At 35.0% G+C, this 27469-nt stretch overlaps 1 protein-coding gene across 1 annotated transcript; it reads right to left on the bottom strand.

The window, feature by feature from the left end:
* Positions 1–12743: 12743 nt before the first annotated feature.
* LOC140148634 (diamine acetyltransferase 1-like) lies at positions 12744–20306 on the bottom strand. The gene is made up of 5 exons (XM_072170663.1): positions 20069–20306; positions 17314–17478; positions 15601–15795; positions 14562–14602; positions 12744–13942 (listed from the first exon to the last, which is right to left on the bottom strand). Exons 2-5 carry the CDS (start codon positions 17432–17434, stop codon positions 13661–13663), a joined length of 639 nt encoding a protein of 212 aa, XP_072026764.1. The 5' UTR covers positions 17435–17478; positions 20069–20306; the 3' UTR covers positions 12744–13660.
* Between the last annotated feature and the right edge of the window lie 7163 nt (positions 20307–27469).

Raw genomic sequence — 27469 nt, 5'->3', positions numbered from 1 at the left:
GCCTCACACCACCTGAGTAAAAGCTAATACATGTAGTGTTACGGAATTTGGTGTCATTTTGTTATGTACAGAAGATAGCCCATGTGGAATTAGAGTTTATCTAATTATCTTGCTATCTACAGAAGATAGCTCATATATGAATTAGAGTTTATCTTGTTATGTACAAAAGATAATGATATTACTGATTACAGATTGTTTATCTTGTTATTTACCGAATATAGATTATAGAATAAGCGAAAATGCCAAACACAGACAAAAGATGCAAGTCAAATAAAAAACACACGTGGGAACTGGGGCCATAATGTGTGATTTGCTCCACAGCGACGCCCTCAATTGTTCTGGAATTGTTCTTGTCCTACTTTTCGCATGATTGTAATACCCAATGGTGTACTAAAATACTATGCGAAAAACTAAACATGATGTGCTTTAATTAGACAAATTTAAGAGTTAATAAAACCGGGGATATCAGGATTTATTCGACAATTCCCCCCATAGAACTTCAGTTATACGCGGCTAAGTGATTTACATTCATTTTACCTCATTATCTCGGCATAAAATGATTAGAAAATCTCATTGACAGTTGTTATATAATTTGGTAAAGGATAACAAAATAAAAATTTGACAGAAACCATACATTATGGCTTTAAGAATGGGGTTGGTTTGATCTTGCTATCTGCAGAAGATAGTTCATAATTATGGAATTAGGTTTTATCTTGCTATCTACAGAAGATAGCTCATAATAGGAATTAGGTTTTATCTCGCTATCTACAGAAGATAGCTCATATGGAATTAGGTTTTATTTCGCTTTCTACTGAAGATAGCTCATATGGAATTAGGTTTAATCTTGCTATCTACTGAAGATAGCTCATATGGAATTAGGTTTTATCTCGCTATCTACAGAAGATAGCTCATATGGAATTAGGTTTAATCTTGCTATCTACTGAAGATAGCTCATAATAGGAATTAGGTTTTATCTCGCTATCTACTGAAGATAGCTCATATGGAATTAGGTTTTATCTCGCTATCTACAGAAGATAGCTCATATGGAATTAGGTTTAATCTTGCTATCTACTGAAGATAGCTCATAATAGGAATTAGGTTTTATCTCGCTATCTACAGAAGATAGCTCATATGGAATTAGGTTTTATCTTGCTATCTACTGAAGATAGCTCATATGGAATTAGGTTTTATCTTGCTATCTACAGAAGATAGCTCATATGGAATGAGGTTTTATCTCGCTATCTACAGAAGATAGCTCATATGGAATTAGGTTTTATCTCGCTATCTACAGAAGATAGCTCATATGGAATTAGGTTTTATCTCGCTATCTACAGAAGATAGCTTATATGGAATTAGGTTTTATCTCGCTATCTACAGAAGATAGCTCATATGGAATTAGGTTTTATCTTGCTATCTACTGAAGATAGCTCATAATAGGAATTAGGTTTTATCTCACTATCTACAGAAGATAGCTCATATGGAATTAGGTTTTATCTCGCTATCTACTGAAGATAGCTCATATGGAATTTGGTTTTATCTCGCTATCTACAGAAGATAGCTCATATGGACTTAGGTTTTATCTCGCTATCTACAGAAGATAGCTTATATGGAATTAGGTTTTATCTCGCTATCTACTGAAGATAGCTCATAATAATAGAATTAGGTTTTATCTTGCTATCTACAGAAGATAGCTCATATGGACTTAGGTTTTATCTTGCTATCTACAGAAGATAGCTCATATGGAATTAGGTTTTATCTTGCTATCTACAGAAGATAGCTCATATGGAATACGGTTTTATCTCGCTATTATACTGAAGATAGCTCATATGGAATTAGGTTTTATCTCGCTATCTACTGAAGATAGCTTATATGGAATTAGGTTTTATGTCGCTATCTACTGAAGATAGCTCATAATAGGAATTAGGTTTTATCTTGCTATCTACTGAAGATAGCTCATATGGAATTAGGTTTTATCTCGCTATCTACAGAAGATAGCTTATATGGAATTAGGTTTTATCTTGCTATCTACAGAAGATAGCTTATATGGAATTAGGTTTTATCTTGCTATCTACAGAAGATAGCTCATATGGAATTAGGTTTTATCTCGCTATCTACTGAAGATAGCTCATATGGAATTAGGTTTTATCTCGCTATCTACTGAAGATAGCTCATATGGAATTAGGTTTTATCTCGCTATCTACAGAAGATAGCTCATATGGAATTAGGTTTTATCTCGCTATCTACTGAAGATAGCTCATATGGAATTAGGTTTTATCTCGCTATCTACAGAAGATAGCTCATATGGAATTAGGTTTTATCTCGCTATCTACTGAAGATAGCTCATATGGAATTAGGTTTTATCTCGCTATCTACTGAAGATAGCTCATATGGAATTAGGTTTTATCTCGCTATCTACTGAAGATAGCTCATATGGAATTAGGTTTTATCTCGCTATCTACTGAAGATAGCTCATATGGAATTAGGTTTTGTCTCGCTATCTACAGAAGATAGCTCATATGGAATTAGGTTTTATCTCGCTATCTACTGAAGATAGCTCATATGGAATTAGGTTTTATCTCGCTATCTACTGAAGATAGCTCATATGGAATTAGGTTTTATCTCGCTATCTACAGAAGATAGCTCATATGGAATTAGGTTTTATCTCGCTATCTACTGAAGATAGCTCATAATAGGAATTAGGTTTTATCTCGCTATCTACAGAAGATAGCTCATATGGAATTAGGTTTTATTTCGCTATCTACTGAAGATAGCTCATATGGAATTAGGTTTTATCTCGCTATCTACTGAAGATAGCTCATATGGAATTAGGTTTTATCTCGCTATCTACTGAAGATAGCTCATAATAGGAATTAGGTTTTATCTCGCTATCTACAGAAGATAGCTCATATGGAATTAGGTTTTATTTCGCTATCTACTGAAGATAGCTCATATGGAATTAGGTTTTATCTCGCTATCTACAGAAGATAGCTCATATGGAATTAGGTTTTATCTCGCTATCTACTGAAGATAGCTCATATGGAATTGGGTTTTATCTCGCTATCTACTGAAGATAGCTCATAATAGGAATTAGGTTTTATCTCGCTATCTACTGAAGATAGCTCATATGGAATTAGGTTTTATCTCGCTATCTACTGAAGATAGCTCATATGGAATTAGGTTTTATCTCGCTATCTACAGAAGATAGCTCATATGGAATTAGGTTTTATCTCGCTATCTACTGAAGATAGCTCATATGGAATTAGGTTTTATCTCGCTATCTACAGAAGATAGCTCATATGGAATTAGGTTTTATCTCGCTATCTACTGAAGATAGCTCATATGGAATTAGGTTTTATCTCGCTATCTACTGAAGATAGCTCATATGGAATTAGGTTTTATCTCGCTATCTACTGAAGATAGCTCATATGGAATTAGGTTTTATCTCGCTATCTACTGAAGATAGCTCATATGGAATTAGGTTTTGTCTCGCTATCTACAGAAGATAGCTCATATGGAATTAGGTTTTATCTCGCTATCTACTGAAGATAGCTCATATTGAATTAGGTTTTATCTGGCTATCTACTGAAGATAGCTCATATAATGGAATTAGGTTTTATCTCGCTATCTACAGAAGATAGCTCATATGGAATTAGGTTTTATCTCGCTATCTACTGAAGATAGCTCATAATAGGAATTAGGTTTTATCTCGCTATCTACAGAAGATAGCTCATATGGAATTAGGTTTTATTTCGCTATCTACAGAAGATAGCTCATATGGAATTAGGTTTTATCTCGCTATCTACTGAAGATAGCTCATATGGAATTAGGTTTTATCTCGCTATCTACAGAAGATAGCTCATATGGAATTAGGTTTTATCTCGCTATCTACTGAAGATAGCTCATATGGAATTAGGTTTTATTTCCCTTTCTACTGAAGATAGCTCATATGGAATTAGGTTTTATCTCGCTATCTACTGAAGATAGCTCATATGGAATTAGGTTTTATGTCGCTATCTACTGAAGATAGCTCATAATAGGAATTAGGTTTTATCTCGCTATCTACAGAAGATAGCTCATATGGAATTAGGTTTTATTTCGCTATCTACAGAAGATAGCTCATATGGAATTAGGTTTTATCTCGCTATCTACTGAAGATAGCTCATATGGAATTAGGTTTTATCTCGCTATCTACAGAAGATAGCTCATATGGAATTAGGTTTTATCTCGCTATCTACTGAAGATAGCTCATATGGAATTAGGTTTTATCTCGCTATCTACTGAAGATAGCTCATATGGAATTAGGTTTTATCTCGCTATCTACTGAAGATAGCTCATATGGAATTAGGTTTTATCTCGCTATCTACTGAAGATAGCTCATATGGAATTAGGTTTTGTCTCGCTATCTACAGAAGATAGCTCATATGGAATTAGGTTTTATCTCGCTATCTACTGAAGATAGCTCATATGGAATTAGGTTTTATCTGGCTATCTACTGAAGATAGCTCATATAATGGAATTAGGTTTTATCTCGCTATCTACAGAAGATAGCTCATATGGAATTAGGTTTTATCTCGCTATCTACTGAAGATAGCTCATAATAGGAATTAGGTTTTATCTCGCTATCTACAGAAGATAGCTCATATGGAATTAGGTTTTATTTCGCTTTCTACTGAAGATAGCTCATATGGAATTAGGTTTTATCTCGCTATCTACTGAAGATAGCTCATATGGAATTAGGTTTTATGTCGCTATCTACTGAAGATAGCTCATAATAGGAATTAGGTTTTATCTCGCTATCTACAGAAGATAGCTCATATGGAATTAGGTTTTATTTCGCTATCTACAGAAGATAGCTCATTATGGAATTAGGTTTTATCTTGCTATCTACTGAAGATAGCTCATATGGAATTAGGTTTTATCTCGCTATCTACTGAAGATAGCTCATATGGAATTAGGTTTTATCTCGCTATCTACAGAAGATAGCTCATATGGAATACGGTTTTATCTCGCTATCTACTGAAGATAGCTCATATGGAATTAGGTTTTGTCTCGCTATCTACAGAAGATAGCTCATATGGAATTAGGTTTTATCTCGCTATCTACTGAAGATAGCTCATATGGAATTAGGTTTTATCTGGCTATCTACTGAAGATAGCTCATATAATGGAATTAGGTTTTATCTCGCTATCTACAGAAGATAGCTCATATGGAATTAGGTTTTATCTCGCTATCTACTGAAGATAGCTCATAATAGGAATTAGGTTTTATCTCGCTATCTACAGAAGATAGCTCATATGGAATTAGGTTTTATTTCGCTATCTACTGAAGATAGCTCATATGGAATTAGGTTTTATCTCGCTATCTACTGAAGATAGCTCATATGGAATTAGGTTTTATCTCGCTATCTACTGAAGATAGCTCATAATAGGAATTAGGTTTTATCTCGCTATCTACAGAAGATAGCTCATATGGAATTAGGTTTTATTTCGCTATCTACTGAAGATAGCTCATATGGAATTAGGTTTTATCTCGCTATCTACAGAAGATAGCTCATATGGAATTAGGTTTTATCTCGCTATCTACTGAAGATAGCTCATATGGAATTAGGTTTTATCTCGCTATCTACTGAAGATAGCTCATAATAGGAATTAGGTTTTATCTCGCTATCTACTGAAGATAGCTCATATGGAATTAGGTTTTATCTCGCTATCTACTGAAGATAGCTCATATGGAATTAGGTTTTATCTCGCTATCTACAGAAGATAGCTCATATGGAATTAGGTTTTATCTCGCTATCTACTGAAGATAGCTCATATGGAATTAGGTTTTATCTCGCTATCTACAGAAGATAGCTCATATGGAATTAGGTTTTATCTCGCTATCTACTGAAGATAGCTCATATGGAATTAGGTTTTATCTCGCTATCTACTGAAGATAGCTCATATGGAATTAGGTTTTATCTCGCTATCTACTGAAGATAGCTCATATGGAATTAGGTTTTATCTCGCTATCTACTGAAGATAGCTCATATGGAATTAGGTTTTATCTCGCTATCTACTGAAGATAGCTCATATTGAATTAGGTTTTATCTGGCTATCTACTGAAGATAGCTCATATAATGGAATTAGGTTTTATCTCGCTATCTACAGAAGATAGCTCATATGGAATTAGGTTTTATCTCGCTATCTACTGAAGATAGCTCATAATAGGAATTAGGTTTTATCTCGCTATCTACAGAAGATAGCTCATATGGAATTAGGTTTTATTTCGCTTTCTACTGAAGATAGCTCATATGGAATTAGGTTTTATCTCGCTATCTACTGAAGATAGCTCATATGGAATTAGGTTTTATGTCGCTATCTACTGAAGATAGCTCATAATAGGAATTAGGTTTTATCTCGCTATCTACAGAAGATAGCTCATATGGAATTAGGTTTTATTTCGCTATCTACAGAAGATAGCTCATATGGAATTAGGTTTTATCTCGCTATCTACTGAAGATAGCTCATATGGAATTAGGTTTTATCTCGCTATCTACAGAAGATAGCTCATATGGAATTAGGTTTTATCTCGCTATCTACTGAAGATAGCTCATATGGAATTAGGTTTTATCTCGCTATCTACTGAAGATAGCTCATATGGAATTAGGTTTTATCTCGCTATCTACTGAAGATAGCTCATATGGAATTAGGTTTTATCTCGCTATCTACTGAAGATAGCTCATATGGAATTAGGTTTTGTCTCGCTATCTACAGACGATAGCTCATATGGAATTAGGTTTTATCTCGCTATCTACTGAAGATAGCTCATATGGAATTAGGTTTTATCTGGCTATCTACTGAAGATAGCTCATATAATGGAATTAGGTTTTATCTCGCTATCTACAGAAGATAGCTCATATGGAATTAGGTTTTATCTCGCTATCTACTGAAGATAGCTCATAATAGGAATTAGGTTTTATCTCGCTATCTACAGAAGATAGCTCATATGGAATTAGGTTTTATTTCGCTTTCTACTGAAGATAGCTCATATGGAATTAGGTTTTATCTCGCTATCTACTGAAGATAGCTCATATGGAATTAGGTTTTATGTCGCTATCTACTGAAGATAGCTCATAATAGGAATTAGGTTTTATCTCGCTATCTACAGAAGATAGCTCATATGGAATTATGTTTTATTTCGCTATCTACAGAAGATAGCTCATTATGGAATTAGGTTTTATCTTGCTATCTACTGAAGATAGCTCATATGGAATTAGGTTTTATCTCGCTATCTACTGAAGATAGCTCATATGGAATTAGGTTTTATCTCGCTATCTACAGAAGATAGCTCATATGGAATACGGTTTTATCTCGCTATCTACTGAAGATAGCTCATATGGAATTAGGTTTTGTCTCGCTATCTACAGAAGATAGCTCATATGGAATTAGGTTTTATCTCGCTATCTACTGAAGATAGCTCATATGGAAATAGGTTTTATCTGGCTATCTACTGAAGATAGCTCATATAATGGAATTAGGTTTTATCTCGCTATCTACAGAAGATAGCTCATATGGAATTAGGTTTTATCTCGCTATCTACTGAAGATAGCTCATAATAGGAATTAGGTTTTATCTCGCTATCTACAGAAGATAGCTCATATGGAATTAGGTTTTATTTCGCTTTCTACTGAAGATAGCTCATATGGAATTAGGTTTTATCTCGCTATCTACTGAAGATAGCTCATATGGAATTAGGTTTTATGTCGCTATCTACTGAAGATAGCTCATAATAGGAATTAGGTTTTATCTCGCTATCTACAGAAGATAGCTCATATGGAATTAGGTTTTATTTCGCTATCTACAGAAGATAGCTCATTATGGAATTAGGTTTTATCTTGCTATCTACTGAAGATAGCTCATATGGAATTAGGTTTTATCTCGCTATCTACTGAAGATAGCTCATATGGAATTAGGTTTTATCTCGCTATCTACAGAAGATAGCTCATATGGAATACGGTTTTATCTCGCTATTATACTGAAGATAGCTCATTATGGAATTAGGTTTTATCTTGCTATCTACTGAAGATAGCTCATATGGAATTTTTACGGTATTCTGTAGATAGCTAGATAAACCTAAGTCATCGAAGCTGGAACAAATAATAGCAGAATTTGTCATAGATTTGGGTTGGTAATTAAAAAAACCGCGAATTTTGTGCCCTCTCAAGAATATATTGCCTGTGTCCGCAGCAAGCTTTGTCAGCCTAAACCATGTTTGTAAACGGCCGTGTGTCCTGAACTCGCCACCCTTAGCGTTACATGACAAATATTATGAATTTTTACACCAACCGGGTTTCTAATTAGATTATCTCGACAATCATCAACCCTAAACTAGCAAAAGTATACATTTTTGGAAAGCTGAAGGCATAAGGGTCAGTCCATGTCGAAACAGATTGAGTGTACACCCACCCTCTTGGATTTTGCTCTCCTTTGGCTCAGGGGTACCTTTCATGGATCCCTAGGTGAGGTCACAAGAAAAAATTCAAATTCCATTTCGTTTGCGAATGGCGGGCAATCAAAGTTTGGCGACCTCGACCAAAATTGTGAATTTAAGGGGTTCAAATGACAAAGTGCTCTCTTTGAGGGGCACTTTCTTCTTAATTGAATCAGTTGTGATCCTCTTTTTGAATGTGGTCACTCACTGGCTGTGTCTGAAATACCTAATGCCAAAAAAGATAGATTTCGGAATTTCGTTGGGATTTCAGAGGGGTCAAAATCAGCACTTCGTACTGTTCAATCAAATTATCTTGATTTTGAAGGACCCATGATAATGTCACAGTGCACTTATAGGTCCTAATTATGTTCAGAATGGATTAACCATATGCCAATGTGTATGAGCAATTAAAAAAAGAGAAAAGTCTAGACACCTACAGAATTTTAGGCCACCCCTAAAGTGGTTCAGCCACAAATGGCACTTAAAGTCGGCAAATGTTGACCCCTAATAACTTTAGGTGTACACCAGATATGAATTTCTAGTCTTTTGCATCTGAAAGAATGTAGTTTAATGTTACTAGGAACATAAGATTTGTTTTGTATTTTTGTGTTTTAGTATTAAGTTGACGCTTTCAAAAATAGTCATTTTTGCCTAACATTCCATGCATACAGGATACGGTACAAAATTCCAATTTTAGTATGATATTTTTTTATATTTTTTATCACTTTATAGCCATTTGTATTATTTATCCTGATATTTCTAGTTGCTCTTGAGTCAAGTAATAAGAAAAACTACTTTCTAATCCTCTGTATGGATTTTTAAGGGGGTCAAAAATGCACTTCCTGGCAACGATGCACATAAAGTACAGGTTATGGAGATCAAATTTTCAGAATGCTCCCAATTATGTCAAGTAATATATCAAATTACTCGTATGGTCATGAGGATTCCAAAAATGTATAGTTTGTTATGTGTCAGACCTTTCAGGAGGGCGCTATGACGAAAAATGTTCATAGGTCAACGACCTTTTTGAAAAGTATCAAAAAATAAAAAATACAAAACAAATCTTATGTTCCTAGTAACATAAGACTACATTCTTTCAGATGCAAAAGACTAGAAATTCATATCTGGTGTACACCTTAAGTTATTAGGTGTCAAAATTTGCCGATTTTAAGCGCCATTTGTGGCTGAACCACTTTAGGGGGCCTAAAATTCTGTAGGGGTCTAGAAATTTCTCTTTTTTGAATTGCTCATAGACATTGGCACATGGTTAATCCATTCTGAACATAATTAGGACCTATAAGTGCACTGTGGCATTATCATGGGTCCTTCAAAATCAAAGATAATTTGATTGAACAGTATGAAGTGCTGATTTTGACCCCCTCTGAAATCCCAACGAAATTCCTAAATCAATCTTTTTTGGCATTAGGCATTTCAGACACAGCCAGTGAGTGACCACATTCAAAAAGAGGGTCACAACTGATTTAATTAAGAAGAAAATGCCTCTCAAAGAGAGCGCTTTGTCATTTGGACACCTTAAATTCCCAATTTTGGTCAAGGTCGCCAAACTTAGATGGCCCGCCATTCGGAAACGAAATTGAATTTGATTTTTTTTTTTTGACCTCACCTAGGGGTCCATGAAAGGTACCCCTGAGCCAAAGGAGAGCATAATCCAAGAGGGTGGGTGTACACACAGTCTGTTTTGACATGGACTGACCCATAAGCAATTCAAATATATACATTTCAACTATTATACAGGGTGACCTGCAAGTTATACAGGGTGGAATAAAAAAGATTTTGATAAAAAAATGGGTCACTCAATGCATTGCTTATTACCAACTTACAGTAATAAACTGGAAGTAAACAACATTCATTTAGTTAGAGGATATGGAGAGCCAACTGACTTTGGAAGAAACCAAAATCACAGCTGTTTGGTAATCTCGGAATATAGGGTGTCCCAAAGTATGTTAGATTTTTTTACAATTCAACATATTATGAACCTAAGCATTTTCCCCCTAACCCATACAGAAAAAATATGTCCATATTTAGATTCCTCATCAAATTTCCCTTCAGAAAATCTATACTTTGACTATGATATGATAAGTAATTAAAATTTTACAGTAACTTTTAGATTTTGAAGACATCTGCATTACTTACTACAGTGTTTAATATGACAACGGGTAGTTTTGTATGGAAAAGTTTGTATTTTCTAGACTAAACCAATCATAAATGATTGAAAACAATTAGTAGAATTGTTCAGCTGTAAGGCCATGAGTCCTTTAGATGCTAAATAGAGTCCAAATCCAATTTACAGCCTTTACAGAAGCAGATTACGCACTAAAAATACCAATGCCATAGAGTTTGTATGTACCACATCCCCCACCACCACATCCCCCACCACCGCCACCCTACCCATTCTGAATTCTATGAAGCACAGTGTCAGTATTAAAAAAGTTCAAGTATTTCTTTTTACAGGGTTGAAAGTGCATTTTATTTAGCAATAAAATGAGACCACAAGCATGACAATAACTTCTTGCTTGACAGAGATATCATCATTTGTTTTGAGTCGACTTTGGCAAAATGTAACGTCGCCACCTTTTTTTGGTGGCGAGCTCAAGACACACGACCAAACACATGTAATTTGGTTATCTCCATCACGCAGTTTTACAGGGTCTCACACGAGCAAATGGTCAATTACAACAAAAAGTATTTTACTATTTTAACGTTTTATTTAAAACCATAAAACATTAATTATAAAAACAATGTTATAAAATAGGCTAATATAATATGTACCATAAAAGTAGTACACTTTATCTAATTACCTGAATTGGTAATAAGGCCAGACTCGGAATCTGACCGTCATTTACTTAGGTCCAATTTCTCGAAGCTTAGCTAGTGGCCTGGCTTCCTAAGCCAGCAGGCTAGCCCTCTATGTGGATCTCATTTTATTGATTTATCTTTCTAGATGATGTACATAATGTACGATGTGAAATTGTAAGCACTGGTATAGACGAATCCAATTTCACGCATTCCTAATGGCAGCCATAGCCGCGACGGGGACCCAGCTATCTCACCTAAAATGTGAAATGATGCAGCCTTGAAGGGTATTTTAAACTGCATTCTATCACCCGTGTTACACGTAAACAAAAGAATGATGATAGTTTACAACACAAAAGAATCTAACATCGAATTTTAAGCGGTTTAATCCACCCAATTGGGCACTTACAACCCCTGTTTGGTGCATGCGGGGGCCAAATAATGGCCGACCAAATCCTGACCATGACTTGGCGCGTTGGATTCGTCTATATATATATAGGACTAATTAGGCTTAAGCCTGGTGTCTTAGGACGTCTGACCCCCGGGGTCTGACCACTAGCCATGCTTCAAGAAACCGGCCCTAGACTGGAAGATTGTTTTACATATCTGTCTATAGGAAATCTTAACAATTAAAACTGCAGGTCGATAAAAGTGGTGGGATTTACAATATAGTCTCAATATGGTACCGTATATCCCCGAAACATATCTATGTTATATATCTATTATTATTCATCACTAGTATAAAATACAAACAATAGCATAAATATATTGCACAGACAATGATAAAAATATGAATATAAAAACATTCGTCTTTTTCTTTTTTTACATGAAAGCCATATCAAACATTTGCAGTGAAATAGCAGGGATCCTGGAATGAACAGGATACATTATTCAGAGACTACCGTAAAATGGGGTAACTTCGGTCAGCGGGGTAACTTTGGTCGGTCAAATATATTTTTTTAAATGGTCATATTTTCGTACAGCAATATTGTTTTTAGTCATACTTGGTGTCAATTTGTTAAGAAATATGTTTGGAAGAAATAATAGTCGCTCATGTGTAATTTCCTTAAAATTTACGAAAAAAGCAGGATTTTTGACCAAAAATCAGCATTTTTTACATTTTTTCAGAAAAAATAAAATCGATATTTGTGAGCGAGGATGTGTGTTTGATTAATTTTGCAAGGTGTCAAATGTCACAAAAAACAACAACTTGCCCATATTCAGCGAAGATCAATTTTTCAAAAATTTTTTTCCTTCATGGAATGTAATACTGTGACCAAAGTTGCCCCAAAGGCGGGGTAACTTTGGTCAGGTCATTTTGAACCCCTAGGGCACCCTTACAAAATTATTAAAAATCTTTTTCAACTTCAAGGTGTAGAAGGAACCCTAATGTCACAAAAAGAGTTAATTAGAAATATAATTGGTTTTGTTTGGAAGCAGTGGTTTAAAAACTCTGAAAAGTGCCCAAAGTTACCCCATTTTACGGTATCTCAACATCAGAAATTGAACCATCCAACACGAACCAGGTGGAAGGTCGACAGGGCCAATTCAGAGATATGGCTCAATAAACTCAACAAAATTCAAAAAGTTTACAAAACATTTCATTGTCAACTTTCATATTTGGACCAAAACTATTTCCTAGTCTCCCGCAAAGACCTCTTTTTTCGGACTTTCTCACCCCAATGACCCCTTTTTTGGTGTCAAATCTCTCACCGAAAGACCCCTAGTTTCGAACTGGTCGCACATCCTTGTCACTTCCCAGTGCCCATGGCTCTCTCACTCCAAACTTCTACCCGGATTATAATTATAATTATATGTACAATATTTACAATGTTTGCTGATTTTCTCCACATACTTTGGTGGGTAGGAATCGCAACTCGTCTTTTCATTTCATAGTACTGTAAACTATAAATTTTACATGATATTGTTAACACTGAAACATATCCAAGCTTTCCAATAATAATTAGGAAAAAACCAAAGACAGCAAATGGAACGTTGTTCAAAAATGATTGCACAATATTCAGCTCGTGATTAAAACGTAATAAAACATTTTTCAAAAAAGTTATATCACGTTTTATAAATGTCTGCTCCGATATTTGGAAAACTTTTTAAAATCGCCATTGTCAAAACATGTTTTTACATGTTGTCTAAATATTACTGTAAAACATTTTCTGCCAAACATAATAAAAAAATGTTTTGTGAACTTTCAAATAACATTATGAACAACGTTTTCCGAAACATTTAAAAAAACATTTTAACGTTTTCTGGTAACCTTTGTAAGCCATTAAAAGGGTTACGAAGAAAACTAATCAGGTTCATGTATTTGCTGAGTCTCTAAGCTTCTCTAGTACAGGAAACTATTTATTAAACCAAATTATTGCACAATTATAAGTTCTTCTGCCAGTTGAACTTCGCATCTATTATCTTTGATCTTATTTATGTCACTACTACTTGCAAACGAACTGCTATATTGTGCCCCCGCCTCAGCAAATGAATTGAAATCCTTGCCATCAAGTACTATGTAATGCTGTCTATGTGCTTCTTTCTCTTGATCTGTGTAGTCTTCAGCGCCAATACGTTTGTAAAAATCACGTGCAGGAACATTCCAGTCGGAGACTATCCACTGCATCTTCTGACAGCCCGCTTCCTGACTTATCTGTAGAGCGAAAGAGAGGAGGCGAAATATTCTTACAATGGTGGCTTATATAAGTAAAATACTGTTTTCATACATTACACTGCTAGTCAATCTATAGGCCCTAATACATTATCTACTTCGACATTGCCATTTATGAACGTACTAGTACTTCTTGAGGATCACAACATAATCACCCTGCATTCATGCAATTCCACACACCCCTATCACGGGGAATGTGGGACTTCCCTGGTATTATATAGCCTATGATCATCGGGATTGTGTGGTGTGCCGCATCTCAGAACCGAAACTGCAACTAGAAACACACTAGAAACGCCGGTGGTGGGGGAATTATAATGCCTACAGTGGTTTCTACCCCCCTAGCGGTCAGGAAATGTACTTAAATGTAATTATTCCCAAGATTTGCAAGCCCCACCATCCCCCCATTCCCCTTGATAGGGGTAGCCCGGGTGGGAAAGTAGGCATACTATTAGGCCTACTTGGATTTTGCGTAATATGAGCCGTGCATATTGAGATACGTTTGCAACATTATCTTGCTATTCTCAAGATATAAAAACAAGACAGATTTGTTCCAACTAAACCAACGACAATTGCCCACCAAAAATAGCTCAAAATGGCTTACCCGTGCAGCTTGTTGCATCATTTTCTTTCCTAGACCATTACCTATACAAATTAACAATACGGAAATAAGAAATGTGTCATTTGCAAGTTAATAAGCAAATTCACGCATAAAGCCCAAAAATTGGCACTTTTTAGGCTAAAGTAGCCAAATAATATTCAGAAATTCACCTGCGTTAAAACATTATCAAAATTGTGGGACCTCCATCCTCCCGAGAACATTTTGTTTATCGCACGATCGTTTGGATATGCTTCTTTTCATCCCCCCAAAAAGCACCAACTTTCGTAAGTCCCACGATGAGATAATTAGGAACCGGGCAATATTTACACCAGGATAATGGGATAGTTTTAAGGCAGGAATTCGAATTTTTGTTTGGGGGTCTTGAGGGATCTGAATATTTTACGTGAACAATTAGGCGAAAATGTCGCAAGTTTTAACTTCCCACTTCCCACCTTGTTTCCAAGGCGGGAATCCCGAATTTTGAGCGGACGCGAGGGGAACAGAGTGATATTTCGTTCACTCCTTGTTGAAGTCATCACTATAAGCATTCCACAAAAAGTGAATTTCACTCTTTCACTCGTGAGTCAGATACCTCCCCCTGTCTATGCACCAAACAGGATAGTGCCGGGACTGAATTTAAAGACACACTTTGGAGGTGACGCGCATGAAGGGCTGTTAAGACCCCCCTTTTTCAACATCGCTGTCACCAAAGCCCCCATATTTATTTTATGAGCACAAGTCATGCTCTATCACCCAAGGACCAAGTTATTTTTCCTTTCGATCTATCACCCAAAGACCCTTATTTATCTTTCATCTATCACTGATTTTGTTACTTCTTTTGAAAAAACAAAGCCATTTAGCCAAATGGTCCACCTCTCACTCAATGACCCCATATTTTGTACATTTTGCTTTCACCAAATGCCCCTTACTGTGAAAGTGCCAGCCCTACACCATGATCCATTTCATATTGAAGCCCCTCTCCCCCCGGAATAGTGCACATTGTTTTGCTATGCACTTTTATATTTTATAATTTTATACATACCTCTGTGTTTTTCTGTTATATAAATATCTGACATGTAAGTCAACTTTCCCTGCCATGCATCGTAGCCATAATAAAAGACAAGAAACCCTACTACGCCATTGTGTTGTAATGAAGACAGATTCTTGTCATAAGACACGCATTCAGAAACCAAGCAATGGAACCACGCCTGCTCACCAAATCCATCTCTTTTTAAACCTGTGAAGAAAGCACATTGGATGGAGGGTGTGAGTTTTATGGGGTTATGTTTTATATTGAAGTACGTCCGTGTTCTCTCAACGGTTAACGCGGTTGTGCCTACCAACATGACCAAGTAAAAAGTCGACAATCTCGAACCATACTTTCAATAATTATAAGCATGGTAAGAGCGAAATGAAAATCACGGGTTTTACTGTATATTAAATAGTTTGCGAAATGAAGTTGGACATTTCTTCAACTGCAACGGCAACTTCAGAAATATCGATTCGCGGGGCTGGTTTAAGGGATGGGGTATGAACGTTTGGACAGTATTTATTGAGGGACATTAGAGCACATCAGACATATCGAATTGCATTCTGAATACGAAGAATGTCCTTCTGATATCAAATAATTTTGATTTTTTGAAATTCGCAATGTAATTCACATTTTATGGCAAATGATTAAAAATTGATATTTTTGATATTTAACAGTACTCGAAGTAAACTTTATAAATCTGATGATTTATACTTAAAGTATATGTAGGTGGGATGAAATGCCGACGATCAATTGAAAATTTTGACCTTTCGTATTGAAGATATGGATTTTTTCCATTTCGATATGTCTGATGTGCTCTCATGTCCCACAAAAAATACTGTTGAAACGCTCAAAACGCTCATTCCAGATCCCTTAAAACTTTTATCACTAAAAATGAGCGCAAATGATGTATTTAATACGCACGTTTTATTATGCCAGATGAAAAACCTTAGAGGTGTTGGTACAAGCCCTGCATCCCCTTACGGCACTTAGGGGAGAGTGGGGTAAGTGGCCCAATGGCCCATCTTTTCATATAATTGCCTCGACGTGAGACGGCAGATACTATGGTTGCTCTTGCTATACTGTCTCCCACCTTGCCTATAATTTCTTTTAGCGCATTTCATCCATTGGGTCTAAAGTAACGTTGGTGTGGAGTTACAGAGTATGCCTAAATTAATGCTATATCATGAGGGCCCGATGAACACAATTAGTAGCTAGGCCTATAAGGATCCCAATTTGAACATAGAAAGCCGCAAGTGCAAATAATTTAAGATTTTGGTAATAGAAATCAGGACTAATTAATCCATATCCACTTTGTTCATGACAAAATATATATACCTTTTCAGCGATTTTGGTATATTGGTGGGTGGGTTTTCACTTTTCAGTAGAAACCAATGCGCCAAATTAGGCGCATTTGGGCAAAAGTGCCCTAAAAGCACCCAGTTTTTGTGCTTTTGTGAAAATTGTTATTGAAATGGGTTGAAAAACGACAAAAAATAGGTATAGAGAAAGTCGGCATCCAAAAGTCTGCGTGGTACATCCCCGTATAAAATCTTTCGAAGACCCCCCCCCCGGTCAGAAAAAACAAATTTGAGAAATTAATTATTTTTCAGGTTAATTAGTCAAAGGACTAATAGTTGGATCCAAGATACACAGACAGACAGACAGACACACAGACAGACAGACAAAGCGGCCGTATAAACAGAGCAACAGATAGACAAGTACCTTTTATGGTATTTGTGATCTTGTCCGCGTCGTAATTTTCATGTACTGCAAATTCCTGGAGTAATTGGTGTATGACGTCACAGTCCTCTATTCTTGCTTGGCGGATAACGTAGGAAGCCATACTAATGCTGACGTCACGAGTATTGCGAAACCGTAAAAATTGAGCTGCATTGATAAAAAAAAAAGGAAGTGATACATTTATGGCGTGACAGCGGAATTTCGGAATTGTGAATCAATTCAACAGGAGGCAAAATAAAAAAATCAATTCGTTTCACGTCCGCATCCGCCTCACTTTCTGGGCTCAATCCATTTTTTTTTTAAATTTTCATATTAAATTTTAGGTTTTTAAAAGGGCATTTCGTGATCCACAGCATCATCCCCCACCCCACTTTTCTCCACAAAAAAAAGTTGAGATTTATACCACTGGAAACCTCTGCAGATTAGCAAAAATATCGTGAAATTTAAATTACGTTCTGGTACACCAGAACGAAATTGCAACACATTGTCTATGGAGCAGTGTAATATGGCCCTACACATAATCATGCATAACTTGCAAACGCAAAATCAGAATCATCTGAAATTTTGGGAATAAGCTTCTTTCGTGGATATCTACTGAAAATGTCATAACGGTGGATGCTAGGATCACGAAATACTCCTTTAGTACCGTCATTAAGTAAAATGCTGATAAAAAAGTTAATTAGTCGGCATGAATCACTTGCATAAGGGGTCTAACCCGTCATAATCTTAAATAAAAAAGGACCTCATCGTTTCCCTGACAGATGCTGGTAATTGCCAGGAAAACATACAAAAATAACCACAATGTCAATTATACGTGAAAACTGATGTATTTTGTCAATTTACAAATTACATGATTTAGCCAAAAAAAAACACCTCCCTCTCTCCTCCTTTTCCAAAAGTTGGTGGGGACGTGAAACGAATTTTTAATTTCATGTGGCCTAAATAAGGGACGCATCATTAGGTATCAAATACAATTGTGGTTATGACTAGCTAAAAATCACACTCTTCAAGTTCAATGAGCAAACAAAATATTATTAAAATGCTACACCTCAATGCGTATTTTACCCGTTTTTTCCATACCCGTCAAAATGAGCTGATTTTTTTCTTTTTTAATAGAAACTGGGATTGTAGGTTTGGCATTTAAAAATTACCTCGTGCCTTTTAAAAAATCTTAAAGGCCAATATTGGAATGTCATCTTTCCCTGGGTAAGATCTGACACCAGGCCAGCCCATGGCCAGAGGGTAACATGAGTAGGTTTGTTTCACCTTGAAGGCAAGGATAGTCTTGCAAATATGGGCCAACTTTCCCCTTGGCCATCTAATATGCCATGAATTCGTTGGACTACAACTGGTATCTACTGGTCAGTTTATACTCCTATTTTCACATCTGTTATTTTTATATGGGCCTTTAAACAGTAAACTAAGAATCAATTGTGAAGGGCCTTACATGTATTATTATTATTATTTTTTTTTTGAATTTTTATTAAGCTCTAAATGCTATCTTCAGTAGATAGCGGAAAACATGAAACATCAACGTATACCAACAGACTTTCCTACATCGACTATTTTTGTTGTCATTATGATTTTTTTTTAGAAAAAAGCAAAAATAAGCATAATAATAATCACAGAGAACCATAACAACAACTACAAAAACAGCAACAGATGCAACAATAATGAATATCAATATACATGTGTATTCGATACATGTGTATTCGATACATCTGTACATGTGGCTTCCGTATTATTTTGATAATAGGCCTGTGGAAATTCAGTTTAAGAAATTCCTTAATCCTCCCATCATCAGATTCAGGGGCCTTCACATTATACCGGTGGGGTGCACTTATATTTAGAGTTATTATATCACCCACGTATAAAAAAATATAAAATTGGTATTTTTCACGGCCAGGCGCGATACGAAGTATCGTTTATTAGGGTATCACAAGCAATGATGGGAAAAAGCCGGGGTACCTAAATCGCAAAAGGTAGCTACCAGGGTACTCCTGCTTTCAAAACTCGGCACCAAGCTTGCCAAGATGCCGATACGTACACAAATCAGTTAAAGTGAAGGTACAGAATTATGGGTGAAATTGTACTCAAAAACTCTGAACTCTTTAAAACATGTGCTTTTTCATGACTGATCGCTACCGGCGGTTTGATGGGTTCATTGTGACAACCCGCATAGTACTTTTGGGTCCATTTTACACTTATCAAAAATACTTGCTTTGGGTAGGCCTACTTTTTGAAAGTCCCTGAAAGTATATGATAAATAATTATAATTGTATCAAAATAACGCGTGTAGAGATATGTCACAAAGACGCAATGTCAAAGGAAAAATAGAGGGTTTTTTGCCTTTATAGTTAAAAAAAAAAAGAGGTCAAAACTTGTTATTTTTTCAATATCTGCTCCCCCCATCATGCCCAAGTCCATTTTTTTCAAAATATACAAATAAAAAAAATCAAAGATAATTATAATTATATTAATGCAATTCATAACAAGTCAACTTATGAATAATTAAGTAAAATGAGTTTAAAAAGTTATTTGGCAACATAAAAGAAATCTGACTGATCTAAATCAAGAAATGCGTCTCTGTCACTATTCATCTCTCTCTCTCTTGAAAAAAAAAATCGGTTTGTCTTTTCGAAACGTTGGGTTAAAGTGTAGGCCTATTTATTTGTTTTTGAGTCAAATTTTTGTTGTTTTTAAATTTTAGATAGCAATACAAGACATTTTTACTTACAATATACTTATATAGGCCTATTGTCCAAATGTGATTCAAATACAGAATGATGTCAAAACATTTATTCCAACAGAAATCTGAAAAAACACACCGATGACTTCGAAAACCAAACTGCAAAATGTGTTGTGTAACTTTTCGTTTTCCATGGTATATGATGTGATCATACGGAAAAAACAACACTTCAATTTATACATTCAGTTTTAAAATAAATCATCTGCTTAGCCATGATGGTTTTTTCCATTGAACCACGGTAAAAATAAATACATGCACGCCTCTTTTGTTCTTTTGTACTGCGGTGAATATTTTTTGTGCATGAAACAGTGGTCATTCATAGACTTGACTTTTATTTCGACATATTCGAGAAACACGTAGCTACAACAATTACTTAGTCATGTAAGTGGCGGCGGAAGTATTCAAATTTAGGGGGGTCGAGCATATTTTGTTCCGGTTTTACTAAAATTTAGCCCAAAATGAGGTGTGTTTTGCTATTTGATGATGGCCAAGTGCAATTTTACCCTATTGGGGCCCGGTTTGTGACTAATTTTGCATTTTTCTCAAAAAATAACTACACACTGGTAACAAAAGTTATGTTTATTATAGGGGCAACGAATCCAATCACACTTCACTGAAATTTCACAGATGCACAAGCAATTATTGCTTTATTTTTCTTCTATTATGATTTTTAAGGGGGACTTTTTTCTCGAACAAGCTTGACCCTATAGACTACTAGCAATGAAATGGAACACCAATGTTTTTGTTTGTTATTGACTCAAACACCATCCTGAATAAAATATCCAAAAAGGAGAAAAAATGGGAATTTGTATATATCTATATTGGCCGAATATGGAGAACAACCTTCTAATTGTACCCCTCTCAATACTAGGATTGAGAAAAAGAATAGTTTGACCTATCTTTAATGTACAGTTCTTGACTGTAATATGCATAAATGTCAAATTTTGGTCTCCTACTATATAAACAATCTAGACAGAACCTATGAAAGTGGGGTTGAACATGCTGAGCGGCCTAAATATAATTATTCACGTTTGACATATTTTGTTATTGTCATGACTGTGTATGTAATAAAGACAAATGTTAGATAGTTAATACGGTAAATTAAGATAAATGTTAGATAGATATATTATGATGAATCTCAACACAAGGAAGTATAGTAATCTTGGTGTGTAGAAATTTGAAATATAAACTTGAAGGGAACAACCCAGAAGTTTGATGAAATCATAAACGAAAGTCATTTTGTTAAGGAGAGTGGGTCAAAAGGCCGATTATGTTAGTAAAAAGTAATTAAAAGCTATTTAAGGGCTGGGGTATGAACGTTTGGACAGTATTTATTGTGGGACATTAGAGCACATCAGACATATCGAATTGCATTCTGAACACGAAGAATGCCATTCTGATATCAAATAATTTTGATTTTTGAAATTCGCAATTTAATACACATTTTATGGCAAATCATTAAAAATTGATATTTTTGATATTTAACAGTACTTGAAGTTAACACAAGGAAGTATAGTAATCTTGGTGTGTAGAAATTTGAAATATAAACTTGAAGGGAACAACCCAGAAGTTTGATGAAATCATAAACGAAAGTCATTTTGTTAAGGAGAGTGGGTCAAAAAGGCCGATTATGTTAGTAAAAAGTAATTAAAAGCTATTTAAGGGCTGGGGTATGAACGTTTGGACAGTATTTATTGTGGGACATTAGAGCACATCAGACATATCGAATTGCATTCTGAACACGAAGAATGCCATTCTGATATCAAATAATTTTGATTTTTGAAATTCGCAATTTAATACACATTTTATGGCAAATCATTAAAATTGATATTTTTGATATTTAACAGTACTTGAAGTTAACTTTATAAATCTGATGATTTATACTTAAAAGTGTATGTAGGTGGGATGAAAAGCCGACGATCAATTGAAAATTTTGACCTTTCGTATTGAAGATATGGATTTTTCCCCAAAACACAAAAAAAATTAGGTCTTTTTGAGAAAAAAATCCATATCTTCAATATGAAAGGTCAAAATTTTCAATTGACCGTCGGCTTTTCCTCCTGCTACATACACTTTAAGAATATGTCATTAGATTTATATAATTTACTTCGAGGACTGTTATATATCAAAAATTTGAAAAATATCAAATTTTTATAATTTGTCATAAAATTTGTATTATATTGTGATTTTCAAAAATGAAAATTATTTGATATCAGAAAGACATGCTTCGTATTCAGAATGCAATTCGATAGGTCTGAGGTGTTCTCATGTCCCACAAAAAATACTGTCGAAACGCAATAAACGCTCATTTTAGATCCCTTAAAGCCATAATGTACGATCTTTTAAAATGAGTTTGGTCATTTCTTTTCCAAAACTGATTTTTTTTTGCCATTGTAATGTTATAACACATGCCAGTCCTAACTTACACGTTATTGGATTCAACCAAATTCGTTGTGTTTTTAGGACAAAAGCAAAATAATTTGAATTAAAATCCCCCATTAGAACACCGTCCACAGTAAAGCGGCTGAGATAATGAGTGAGCTTTCTTTCACTTCAGTTAAGTTACCTCAATAGTTTGGATTAAAATGACCAAAAAACTTTCTGGTAAAGAATAATCAAATTAAAATTTGACCGAAATCGTATATTAACACTACTATTATTATTTTTATTTCAATGTCAAATATTTTCTATAGAATATGTAAATTGTTGACTGACATGGAATGATTTATAACTGGGATTTATGTGTACATTATTTTTTCAGAGGTTTCCATGACTACTTGATTCATAAGAATAGGCCTACACATGAATAATTTTCATAATGATCAAATGACCCGTGACTTCTGTATAGCTAAGAATAAAGTTCATTACACATGTTACAGGTAGAAAATATGGAATGGCTTCAGCTTCCATTTTTTTTGCAGTCATTAAAGTTTCAAAATTCATAACCATACATTTTGGTCAAGAATTATAGGCCTTAGCAAACATGGAAACATATGAATTAATTTACATAGTTTACCAAATTAATTCAGACAAAATAGGAAATTAGCAAATTAAATTATTGTAAATGAATTTAATAGTGCACTTTGAAAATAAAAATGTGCAGCCCATGCAGTTTTTCATTGTTTATTTCTAGCCCGATGTGTTAAAAAGGTGGCCTACTCCTGCTTTAGATGGATGAGGATGACACTCTCATCATCAATGACAGATGGATGAGGATGACACTCTCATCATCAATGACAGATGGATGAGGATGACACTCTCATCATCAATGACAGATGGATGAGGATGACACTCTCATCATCAATGACAGATGAATAAATACGTTAACATCATATACCCAGTCATATAATAAACCAACAACAAAGATTCAAAATGTTTGCCTCTTGTTTTCTGTGTGTTAATTACTAAATGTATATCATGAAAATATTAATCTATTTAACAGCGGTCTTAAAATCCATGTATATTAAGATTTGCCAATTTATAAACCATATAATTTTGGGCTACTTAGTTTTCTTATTTGCCCAGAAATACTGGAATTTTAGAGGGAGGGGAGGGGTTCGACCTCCTAACGAAAGGACTTTGGGTTGTTCCCTTAGGGATAAGGCTAATATTAAAGGTGGTGTTAAAGGGCCCCGTATTGCTCCTTGTCCATAGGCCCCCGATGGTCTTGCTACGCCTCTGCTTCTTGGCCTAATTTTCTATCTGTGTCTTCATATTAAATGCGCTAAGAATATTATTTGTACAGCGCCTTGGCTATTAGAAAATGGCATGTATAAATTGTATCGTCATTTTCATTATTGGATTCATGTCCGTGGTATATAATTATACTGATAGTGGTTCTGATTATTCTGATGTGGAATGTGGAAATTGGCGAGGGAGTAAGTTGACTTCTGTCCCAAGCAAAGTATTTGGAAGAGTGCTTATTGATAGAATTAGAGATGGAGTAAACAATAAGTTGAGTGACGAACAGGTCGGATAAATGGAAGAAGTAGTCAGATTTTTGTTTTCCAGAAATATTATTGAGCAAGTCGTAGAGTAGCAGTCAGCCTTTTATATTACGTTTGTGGACTTTGAAAAAGCCTTTGACTCCGTGCACCGAGAAAGCCTGTGGAGAATGACTAGCTATGGAATTCCATCAATGATAATAAGAATGGTCCAGATCTTGTATGAAGATAGTGAGTGCGCCGTATCAGATGAAGAGGAGAAATTATGGTTCAAGGTGAAAACCGGTGTGAAGCAAGGAGAGGTAATGTCTGGCTTTAATTTTTTTGATTGTGGTGGACTGGATAATGAAACATGCAACAGAGGGAAATAACACAGGAATCCGATGGAAATTTATGACAAAATTAGAGGATTTTTTCACTTATCATTATGATCTTCAGTCAGCCAAGTGCAGCACAACCAGTGAACTTGAATAGACAGCACACCAACAAGATAGATGTTAGGTATGTTGGAGGGTATCATCTACAGTACTATCAAACTCACCTACCGGATCAGGGACGTCATAGTTTGCGAATGGAGGGGGAAGTGGACCCATAAATATACAAATTTTTCAAAAAATTTGGACCCATTTATATACCAAGAGTCAAATTTTTCGGCCAAATTTAACCAAAATTGTCTTAGTTTTTACAAATTTCCCCAAAATTTTGGGAAAATTTTGAAAATTTTGGCTAGATTACGGAATAATTGGGCTGTTTTCCGAAAAAATTGAGAACATTTTGAAAAAAGGACCCATTCATATACCAAAATAGGCTTTGAAAAAGTGGTCATTGATATACCAGAAGGCTGAAAATGCTACCCATGTTTGCGGCACGTCCCCGTATGGTCATTTGTACTGAGTACCCCCCCCGGCTAGTTCTAATAAATCCCAATTCTTGTATATCTGGCAAATACTACACCCCCAATTAGAAATCCCCAAGTTACATTATGGGTGGCCTAAGAAACCCCAAGATAAATCACCCATTAGAAATCCTCTCTTTTTATATAACTTTGTCATCTTTCACTTGTGTAAAATTTCTGAAATTTCCTTATTACTGACATTGTCATTGTTTCAAATTATTGTAACAAAGGCTTAAAATATTAATAAAACACAATACCATACATTTTCATCATCAGGGTTTTTTTTTTATTGTTGGAGAGCCAGTATTCGTACATATTCTTCCATTAACAAACAATTTATTGCTAAGATTATAGTAATTTTTACTCCTTGTCCACCCAAAATTGTTTTAAGCTATATTTGTACACTACAACAAAAATAATACGTATATTACATTTTTGCATATCACTGAACTGATAGCATACCCATTCATTTACAATGTTTAAAAACTGTGATTATGGCACACTCACATCCCTGTTAGGATGCATATTTTGCATTAAAGATTAAACAAATTGTTTTAGTAATTGTGCATTGAGATGCATGTTTGATAGTCGTTATTTTGATGCACAGAATAGAGTTTTAGTGCTTGAGACATTAAATTTTGAAAATAGAAAGGAAGATCTGATCAAATGATAGCAAAATGATGTAAACTCTAATAAAATTCCCAATAATTCAGAATAACGACATTTTATTGGTTAATAGCCAAATAATATAATTTCATATTGTTCAGCCTTCATATAATTACCATATAATACATATTCAGCTTTTATTCGCTGTCGTAGTGCACGTTAGTAACCATTGGTTACTGCTCGATGCTCCAAGCCAGGGCTCATACACCTGTTCCAAATTTTGATATGCCATAGGCTTTGTGTTGTGATCATTTCGATCAGTGGTTCGTAACAAAGAAAGCGTGATCCAGTTGACCTAGCAACGGTCATATTCTAATGTGCACAATAACAGCGAATAATCAGCACCGGGTTTGCATACTGGGATTGCATTGTAAGCTGTGCTGATTATGTATGCAGAAGAAATGGCAATGCTGCGCTACATCATGTCGCACGCTAAATGTGCATCATGTGTTGGCGATAGCACACTGTATTATATGGCCCTGGTGGTAGTCGCATGACTAAAAAGTGTAAAAGCATGGAGCATAGGCCTACTGGTGTATTTATTTACTTATTCATGTCTACTGAATGATAAATTCGTTATAATGGCCTTGTGTGATACGACCTCAAACCAGTGATACAAACACGGGATAACTAATAATATTCTTATATTTCTAATAATGAACAATTTCTTACTTTGATTACACTGGAAACTCCCATGTTTCTCTATCATCTTTTCAATTTACTCAAAGTTATGTCATCATAAAAACAAATGGATTGCATAAAAAATGACAACACATCTGCAAACTAGTATTTCTGATTTCTGACTCAGTTTGCTTGATCACATCACATATTGAATCCTACTTTTGATTCATTAAGGGAAGGGGTATGAACGTTTGGACAGTATTTATTGTGGGACATTAGAGCACATCAGACATATCGAATTGCATTCTGAATACGAAGAATGTCATTCTGATATCAAATAATTTTGATTTTTGAAATTCGCAATGTAATACATATTTTATGGTAAATGATTAAAACTTAACAGTACTCAAAGTAAACTTTATAAATCTGATGATTTATACTCCCAGCTACATACACTTTAAGAATATATCATCAGATTTATAAAATTTACTTCGAGGACTGTTATATATCAAAAATGTGAAAATATCAAATTTTGATAATTTGTCATAAAATTTGTATTATATCGTGAATTTCCAAAAATGAAAATTATTTGATATCAGAAAGATATTCTTCGTATTCAGAATGTGATTCGATATGTCTGATGTCCCACAAAAAATACTGTCAAAACGCTCATTCCAGATCCCTTAACATCTCTTTACATTTTGATTAAATTGAAATTGTCAACCTCCATAATTATACAACAAGCTATTTGAGTTGTGTATTATACATATTCTACTCTCCTAGATGCTTTTTCTTTACCAATTCCCTCTCTGTCACATACATCTCTGGCTAAAACAGCCAATCATTGGCAGAAAGCCCAATTGTAGACTGCCAACTGAAAACTGTGCCCTGGGATTAGGACTTGAGCTTTCGCCAAATTAACAGTTCGGTACGTTGGAAGTGAACCACCAGAGTCAAACGCAAGTAATGTGGATTTTTGTAAATGACAAATAAAAAGCGTCTAGGAAGTAGACTCTCAGAGATGTAAAACATGTGCTGGTAAATTTCCTGAAAATCAATTGCTTGCACACGGCATCAAACAATTACAAGAGTAGGATATCACCCACCTAAATTTTCTTTTTATGCTGAAATATTATCGCCCAATTCCGTTAATGTAAACCAAAATAACAATTGTGCGTTTTTCTTTACATTTTCAAAAAAACAAATTTATGACGATATTTCCGGAAATTTCCTGAAAAGTTGAGTCTCTGAACAATACTTTAT

This window comes from Amphiura filiformis, chromosome 1, assembly GCF_039555335.1.
Source record: "Amphiura filiformis chromosome 1, Afil_fr2py, whole genome shotgun sequence".
Classification (NCBI taxonomy): domain Eukaryota; kingdom Metazoa; phylum Echinodermata; class Ophiuroidea; order Amphilepidida; family Amphiuridae; genus Amphiura; species Amphiura filiformis.
Note: the sequence above shows the minus strand (reverse complement) of the source record. Positions and strands in the feature narration are given on the sequence as shown.

Bases quoted from the DNA above. Each gene is read 5' to 3' on its own strand.
- LOC140148634 (XM_072170663.1), bottom strand. From the start codon at position 17,434: ATGGCTTCCTACGTTATCCGCCAAGCAAGAATAGAGGACTGTGACGTC. The intron at 15,796-17,313 runs GTACTTGTCTAT...CTTTCTTCACAG, and splicing joins GATCACAAATACCATAAAAG to GTTTAAAAAGAGATGGATTT. The intron at 13,943-14,561 runs GTAAGCCATTTT...TTCGCTCTACAG, and splicing joins TGATGCAACAAGCTGCACGG to ATAAGTCAGGAAGCGGGCTG.